The 9,201-nt window shown below is 46.9% G+C and overlaps 1 protein-coding gene across 1 annotated transcript; it reads right to left on the reverse strand.

Moving 5' to 3' along the window:
* Positions 1-6,799: 6,799 nt before the first annotated feature.
* On the reverse strand, positions 6,800-8,542 carry LOC119306769 (pirin-like protein). The gene is made up of 5 exons (XM_037582902.1): positions 8,174-8,542; positions 7,969-8,086; positions 7,802-7,864; positions 7,621-7,724; positions 6,800-7,488 (listed from the first exon to the last, which is right to left on the reverse strand). The coding sequence occupies exons 1-5, from the start codon at positions 8,512-8,514 to the stop codon at positions 7,005-7,007; spliced, it is 1,110 nt and encodes a 369-aa protein (XP_037438799.1). The 5' UTR covers positions 8,515-8,542; the 3' UTR covers positions 6,800-7,004.
* Positions 8,543-9,201: the final 659 nt, after the last annotated feature.

Here is a 9,201-nt window from a genome sequence, read left to right on the forward strand (position 1 = left end):
CCGCTAGCTCATGCAATTTGCTACCACATCATTTCTAATGAAATGCAATTTGCTATAACGTCATTTTAACGAAATGCAATTTGCTAATTTTTCTAAAGTAGGGAAATCATTCTGCTCAGACAGTAGTAACTGAACAAACCAACCCCAGCCGCCATCCCTCTCACTCTCAAACCACACTCTTCTCACAAAATCTACTAACCCGTGTTCTAGGTGAGCCAGTGATCAACGCCGCCGTGGCAAGCTAGCAGCAAGGGACAAGGGTGGCAACCGTTTTCCTATCCTAGTGCTAGTACCTCATGATTCTATACTTGACCTATCCTTCATCCCGGTCTCTACCACGACGACACCATGCTAATGCATTCCATGGAAAAAGAAAGCTATAAATAGTAATGTACGACCAAAGCATGAAAAATGTAAACAAGATTAAGAAATGCTACACGGTGGCCTGCTGGGGAGAGCCCCGTCCACTTACCAGATCAATCGTCATGCATTTATAATACTATGATATGGTGAAACCATGTACATTTGTAATAACAATCATATCATAAGATTCTCTATGCAGACTCACAACATGGATTTATTAAAAAAAGATCAAACAACAGAACATTTCAACATACCGCTAGTCCAACTACGGATGGCCGATGTTGAATTTGGAAGAAGCCCCCAAATAACAAACTCAACAATGTCCATGTACATGCCCCATGTTTTCAGCATTAGAAGTTTGCTTGGATACAAAGTTTTCTGTTGTTTATATGCATCTGAAAAGTCACGCTAAGGTTACCTGAATTCAAAACATGTTCTAAGATTGGTATAATAGGTATGACTAATTATGCATTGTTTTTTAAGATAATACTATATGCCACTATGTTCCCCAAATAATATTACACCTTGGATTTGGTTTCCCAACTACTGTTATGCAATAGATGACTACGCCAGCAGTGATACGATTGTTAGAGCATCTATAGCCGGGTACCCCGAACCTGCCTCAAACGCCTGGACGGACGGCCCGATCAGTGGCCGATCAAAAAAAAACCAACCTAGACAGGCAACTCAAACACCTGGGCTGACCGGCACCCCTCATATCTAGCACAAATGTAGGGAGGATATGGGGAGACCCGGGCGTGTCCACCATGTTGGACTTACAATGGGGTCCCAGTAGAAAACACCCGGAAACCCGACGGTCCGACAGGCGTCTGCTCCGGTGGGGTGCGGCCTTCTACATGGTGGACGCCATGGCGGAGTAAATGTTCTACCAAGCGGCGGCTGCGGGCTTCGACATAGAGGACGCCATGGTGGAGTTCACGCTTGCCCAAGCGGTGGAGATGGTGAAGCAACTATATTCCAGATGTGTCTATAATTCCTGAAATTAATCCAGGCCCTAAATCTTCCTATATATCTTGGGCATGCCAAAATTCACATTATTTGGCCAAACCAATCTCTCCCAATAATTCCCCAAAGATTATGTCTAGAGAGGATCGTTGTGAAGGAAGTACCATATGTGAGTACTCAAATGGGTATGAAATTTTACCGGTGCCTCCATACTCCTAAAATATCTCCCTACACCAAATTTTCGCCAAATCCATCACGCCATGCAAGCACAGCATCCAAACCTAGTTTCTGGACCAAATTTGCAGTTGTGAAGGAAGGAACTATGTTTAAACTTTGCCTAAATCTTTGGAAACTTCTCCAGATTATAATCCCCCGGCCTCTGCATCTAGGAGATGCATACGATCATTTTATTGATTATTCTTGGGGACCTTACAAAGTATAACAATAATATGCCGGAATCCGCCATCTTGGCAGCATCTGCCGCTACTCCTATCCATATGATGAAGGGGTGCAAGTAGGGACACATACTCATACCTCTCACCCAAGGCCCCGACCGAGCCATCTGCCAGGTCTGGGGCTCAAATTGGTCTGAGCACTCACATGTGTCGTCACCGCCATCTTCCACCGGTCCATCTTCAGAGCAGATTGAGGTGACAACCTTGGCAAGTCCTCCGCCATCGACGCCACCATGACAAACGACGACCTCCACCTACGCGAGCGTTGGCAGCTCCTCCGCCATTGAAGCCACCACGACACCAGCCGACGACCTCCACCTACATGACTCCATCTCCAAGCTATGGACATAAATCCATGCTAGGAAAGGGCCGCACCACCGCTGTCGTCCACCACCCACAAGCGCCACCCAACCCCAAGGTTCCCCAAGCGGCGCCTTCAAGAAGGGAACGACGCCGTGAGCGCCGCCGCCGCCCAATAGAGTTAGGGCTTTCGCCCGGGAAACCTAGGAGAAGGTGAAGTGAGGAGATCAGTCCATACTGATGCCTCCAAGGAGGGAAACAGCGCCCTCAGGCATCGCCGTGGGCGTGGCCGGTCATGGCCGGCCAGGGATTTCGCCCGAACTAGATCTCTGCCACCAGCAGCACCTCCTGTATAGAACCGGTGACCAAGAGGAAGCGCGGCCCGACCAAGCTGGCCCGCACACCGAACAGGGGAGGAAGGGATGCGCCACATCGCGCACACCAACCGCCGCAGAAGCCGCCGGCGGCAGCCAACGACCACCGGATCCCGCCTCCCGCACGGCCGGGACACCGGATCCACCACCCGCACGGCTGTTAGCCGGCCGTGCCTTGCCAATGGTGCCGCCGCTCCAGATCCGGGGTTTACCACACAGGAGCAGGGCAACCGAGGCAACCACAGGATTCGGGGTTCTATTAAAAAAAATTCTGTTCATAGAATTTTTATGATTTTTTCTATTGTAATTTTGTTCATAGAATTTTAATGATTTTTTTGTTCATAGTATTTTCTTTGTCAATTTATTGTGTATGTATAGGAAAATTGTGAATGATATAAGTCATTTATGAATATGTTCATATTTAGAATAGAGGAAAAAGGGGAAAATTAAGAAGAGAAAGTGTTTAATATAATTAGTTAGAAAAATAATAGAACTATACTTAAACTAGTTTATTTTTAGTAAGTACTACTTTATTTTATTTATAGTAAGTGCTTCATATATAGTTGAACTAGCTAGTTGATTTAATAAACTACTTTATTTAACTATATATAGAAGTAGTTCCCGCATCGACGTCGGCGATGCCTATCCCGCATCCTCGTCGTCGTCGACTTGGCGGTGGAGGCCTGTTTGATTAGGGCCATGTTCGGGACTGGGCTCCGCCGAGCTGGTATTGGGAGGTGCTACCTTCCGGGGGACGTAGGTTGGTGAGGAGGCAGCCCGTTGTTGACCTGATTCTTGTTTGGTGGCAGTCGCGTGGGCCAGTGACGGTGCCGAGGCTTTCGGACACCGCGGAGGTGGTACGTCACCATGTCAGCGAGGATGACGAGCACGTTCATCGCTACATGGTTGCATTGGAGGACAGGTTCGACAATACCTGACAGGTTCTTCAGGGATCTCACTGGAGCTATGATCCTGTGATGGTTCCTTATCTTTGGGTGTCCACCGCCTGCGACGATACCCGTCGGGCGCTATGGTTCTAGCTTATTAGTGATGCTATATGTATGATAGTATTCGAGGAGTATTAGTGATAATATTTGACGATGTACGGACACAAGAGATGATGTACTTTTTCTTATAATTGAATGATGCTAATTTGAATACTACTTTATTTTATGATTTGGTTTTGCTTATTGAATGCTCATATTGGAAAAGTACTTCTACTTTGAATGCTAAAATTGGAGAGCACTATGCAGAAATCTAGGAGCCCCCTCCATCATCCACTCCATCGCGGGGGTAGCTTCTCCTTCATTCCCGTGTGCTAGACAATTTGGTGTAATAATGCACTCGGGAGTGAAAGAAGGAGCTACGTACCATCATCGATAGTCAACCCGTGATTAATAATAATGATCTAGTTTAGGTTTTTTAGTACATATATTTAATTGTACAAGTTTAATATTTGAATTATGAACATAGGCCGAAAACGTCGTACTCGGACGACGAAAACCGCCCGGGGAGTGCGCCTGGTGCCACAACGACCGAGGTATGTGCGACAGGTTCATTGAGCTGGACGAAGATCGGCGCTTCAGCATTAAGCTCGAGGAGACCTTCGATGTTCATACGGTACACAACGACGACAATAGTTTTTTTCGTAATTAAGCATGACTTCAACTATTTTAACGTGTATTTTTCATCTTTTCCAATTCGACTAGCTTATCCCATGCTATGCAAGACGCTATGTCTTGGAGAGGATGGGTTTTGAAAACCATGAAAGTATGGAAACCAAAAAAATTCTCCTAAGGACCCATCATGGTGCGGATTTTCAAGTAAAGTTGTACAATGCTGAGAGTGTAACCCATTTTGTTTGCAAAAATTGAGAAGCACTTTGCAAGATGTATGGTTTTGTTGAGGGTATGCTTGTCACCATGGATCTTGGTGATCCTACAATCGAGCCAGACAGACCTTCAATTTGGGTCCTTGTGGATACACCTCCAATTCTTCCCCCATGTGAGCTTAACATAGTTATTAAGTAATTTATATTGTTTATTTCAAAATAGTTGACAACTTATTTCCATTGACAGCTTATCTTCACTCTTCAAAGAATGTGCGGAAGATGGTAGACAAAACCCACTACACCGATGGCTCCGAATTAACTTATAGGGGGAAAAATCATCTGATCGCATTTTGTATTGATCTTAAGAATTACAATGTCTACAATCGAACTCCTCAACATTATGGTCAATACGTGCCACTAGTGCACGTGTTGAACTACGGTAACTACCAAGGAGATATCCTGGTAAGATTTTTTACTATTACGACATCCGTGCATCTTTTTGCACACTTCTAAAACTAGTACATCATTGCTAACTATGAAGTTATTACTATGTTTTTCAACAGATAATCCCGAATGATTGTGTGCCTCATCTGATGTATACGCACGGTAGCCTTCATGTTTTGAACATACAACTACGTCTTCCTACGAATCTCAATTGTCCATACCGGGTTTCTAAAAGAAGTGGAGACATGACAATCAAAGAATGGAAAAAATGTATGGACAGTCGTAAGGAGCTTCTTGGAAGCAAAAGGCAGCGAAGCGCAAGAATTGGAGACAGAATGATCTCCATTCTTCATAATGGAGAGTCAGGATCTATATTGTTTTATGCTATTTTACCATAAGGGTGTTTAGGTCCTACCTGATACTGATGATCATGTGCTAAGAACAATTATGTAGGGTTGGGCTCGATGACTATGAGGATGATGATCGTATGACTTATTATTAATAACGAGTACAAGTTGTATGATGATGCATGATTAGTAGGACTTATTATATATGATGATGTATGATGCGAGCATGCATGAGTTATTATATCAGCGGGTGAAATGAACATAGCAGTAGCGTTGGTAAACCAAGGACGAAGATATAAGAGAGGACACTTCTCTCTATTAGCTAGCTAATAACAACCTAAAAATGACCCCCAAAACCCCTAAAGCAGCCACTTTTTTTTAAAAAAAAGAAAAACATCAGCTCCAGCCAGCTGCTGACGCGTGGATGCCTTTTGGTCCCGGTTGGTGCCACCAACCGGGACCAAAGGCCCCCCTGCCTGGACTCGGCGCACCGGCCACGTGGAGGCCCATCTGTCCCGGTTCGTGTTAGAACCGGGACTAAAGGGGGGAGGTATTAGTAACGACCCATTAGTCCCGGTTCATGAACCAGGACTAAAGGCCCTTACGAACCAGGACAAATGCCCCCTTTTCTACTAGTGAACATGCATCATATCATCATACTTTTAAACAAAATTTTTGAAACAACATCTTCATATCGTCATATCAACATGCATCATGAAACTACAATCAAATCCTCCCACATGCATTACATCATAATTTTTTTAACAAAAAAAATTATGAATTAGGGTTCATCTTCACACTAACATATGAGCTATTGATTAGAGTTCATATTCAACATCACTATTTACTAAAGAACTAAGAACTAGAACTACAATCAAGCTAAAACAATCTTAGGTGAAAAAAATCCAATCTAAGTTCAAAAATATGAGGGATTTCAAGCAAATAATGCGTCGAATCGGAAGCAAGTTTGCAAAAACTACTTGGAGGGATTGGAGGAGCTTACGTTTCTCTCTTCAGGGCCATCTCGATCCGTAAAAACGATGAAGAAACGGCAAAGATCCAAGGAGGAGAGTGGAGGAGATGAGAGAGGGAGAGAGGGGCGAGGGGGAGGAAGAGGAACTGCCAGCGAGAGAGGGGCAAGGGTGGGAAGAAAAGGCAGGGCGGGGAGGTCGGGCAAAATAACTGCTCGCACCCTACCGCCAGGGTGGCTGGCTGTAGGGTTAGACAGCCTACCGCCAGGGACCCTGGCGGTAGGGTGCGACGGAGGGGGACGGCCGCCGTCTCCGCGTGCTGACGTGGATTAGTACCCTACCGCCAGGGGCCTTGGCGGTAGGTTGTCTAACCCTACAGCCAGCCACCCTGGCGGTAAGAAAAGGGTCAAATGCCGAATTTTTTTCAAACCGGGGTCAGATCCTGAATTTATATACCAGAAGGGTCAAAACACGAAATTTTGGCGGCCTTAGTAGCCGCAGTTTTCAAGTGCAATAGCTTTGCAGTCCACACGTCAGAGCTCGGCAGTCTTCAATTGAGGGTCTCCTGCTTCAGCCTCATGATCCTCGCATCATGAGAGAATGAAGCTGTACCGCATGCCCATGGAAGGCCACATGAAATCTGAATGTTCTTAGCCCCTACTTGAACTCCATCCAATATCTATCCTTGCTCTGCTTGCCCAAACATATGATGAAACAAACAATTCGTTTTGCTATTGTGAGATAATCATTACTAACTTCCTCCTCATCGATCACACAGTTTTATTGTTTTACATTCTTTCCTATGAACAAAATAAAAGACGAATCAAAGAAAAACAAGACTACTACTACAATCTACACAGTATCAATAAAATGGTATACAAATGCAGTTTCCCTTTCCTCCATGACGTTGCACCATGACATTGATCATCATCACATCGAGACACCGATGAGAATCAGGCGGAGCTCCACTGGCTGGCCTTCTCGAAGCCGTTGCGCCCGTAGTAATAGTCCTGCATGGCCTGCTGGATCTGGGCACGAGAGTTCATGACGAAGAGCCCCTGCTGCACCACTGGCTCGTTCAACGGCTGCCCTGCCGCCAGCACAAACCGCAGCAGGGCGCCGGACCGGTTCCACACGCTGAGCCCATCGCCGGCGCCAAGCACGAGGCAATGGTGCGCGCTCGCCGCCACATCGCCCTCCCTACCAAATACACCCTCCCCCTCGATGATGTACACGAAAGCGTTCCAGCCCTCGAGGATCGGTTGGTGAAGCTGTGACCCTGGTTGCATTGTGAAGTCCATGTACATGGTTGGCGTCCGCGTGTAGACTGGCGACCGCACCCCGAAGGCCTCCCCGGCGATGATCCGCACCTTCACACCATGCTTCTCAGCCTGGCTGATGTCCTTGCTCTTGAGCTCCTGGTACCGTGGCTCGATCCTAGCATTGTTCGAGCAACTAGTGTCAAGTGATTGGTCATTGTAATGCAAAGAAGTTGATTTCCTATTATTCATATGATCTTTTTTTAGATAGTAGATTTCATATACAAACAGTCGCTGATATGATACATACATCTTGTCCTTGGAGGCGAGGTTGATCCAGAGCTGTAGGCCCTTCTGCACGCCGTCGGAAGCCGGCATCTCCGAGTGCACGATGCCGCGGCCGGCCGTCATCCACTGGTCAAGTCAAATAGAATGAATGGACCAAGTGCATGAGATGGTTTGTGTGAACAAACTGGATGGGTAGGTCGCACCTGCACATCTCCGGTCCTGATGGTGCCCTTGCGCCCCGAGAAGTCCTGGTGGGTAAATGCTCCCTGCATCGTCAGAAACGTAGAACACACAACAGCATTTCAGCAAACACCTTGCAGGCAACACGATGGAGCAGAAAAAGATGGAAGAATTAGAGATTGGTGCGTACGTGGAGCATGTAGGTGACGGTCTCGAAGCCCCGGTGAGGATGGTCAGGGAATCCGCCGGGCTTGGAGACGGAGAACTCGTCGAGCAGGAGGAACGGGTCCAGGTTCCGGAGCTCGTGCCTGCAGCAGCAGCAGCATCAAGAAGAGGTCAACGCGCGCACCTCATGATGGGAAATTCAGATTGAGAGAGGGTTGGTGGTGTCGTACCCGCCGATGCTCCGGCGGACGGTGGCGCCGTCCCCCTCGGACTGGGACAAGGACAGCACCTTCTTCACCACTTTCCTCGGGCTCTCGAACGGCACGGACGCGGCCGACGGCGACGAAGAAGACATGATCGCTGGTGGGAACAAGAAGACAGCCGTCACAACAAGAATCACAATTAGGAGTAGCAGGAAGAGGAGAGGTTTGGTCTTCGCACTACTTCTAGAGCTGGTCTTTGTGGACGCAGGAGGAAGACGATGGCTATTCTGTCTGCTGAGGCGCGAGAGTGCCATGTAAATAGGGGAAGAAGAGGAAGAGGAGAAGAGGGGGAGGTGCTGCCTCAGCATCTTCGTTCGTCGGCGCTGGGTGAGGGGAGGTGAGGTGCTGGTCTGCTGGATCATGGTTGATGCGGCGGTATATAAATGGCGATCGGGATGATGGTTGTTGACCAGGTTGGTGGTGCGCGCGCGCGGCTGCTTTCTTTCTTTTTTTATCCTTTTCAGTTTCAAAGGGGCTGCGGCTGCTTCGGAACTCAGGCGCGTCTGGTGGACGCGGGCGACGACGACGTGCTGGCGTGCGGCGGTCGTCACCACGCCGCCGACCCACAAAATTTATATGGCTACGCAACAAATCTACAGTGGTCGCAAATAAGAGGTTAAAATTGGCGGCAACACACGTAAGCATGAAAACGAACATATATGGAACAAAATAGACAACTGACGAAAAACACATATGCCACATATATTCAATTCATGGAACATCAATGTCTAGAATCTCCGCATAAGTAAATTTACCGCCGCCCATGTTAACATAAAGATGCACACTATCCTTTGACTAATAAACGAAGAAATCCTTTTGTGGGCTGAAGTACATCTCTATACTAGCCTGACACCACATGACCAATACATGAAAACATGCCCCCACAACCTTTCCATGTAATATGCATGTGTACTCCCAGACCACTCTATCGGCCTATAATACTAACATTTTACTTTCTTGTTAGCTATTAAATGATTGATATCTTCTAAATAATT

The sequence above is a fragment of the Triticum dicoccoides genome, chromosome 5B (genome assembly GCF_002162155.2).
Source record: "Triticum dicoccoides isolate Atlit2015 ecotype Zavitan chromosome 5B, WEW_v2.0, whole genome shotgun sequence".
Lineage (NCBI taxonomy): Eukaryota > Viridiplantae > Streptophyta > Magnoliopsida > Poales > Poaceae > Triticum > Triticum dicoccoides.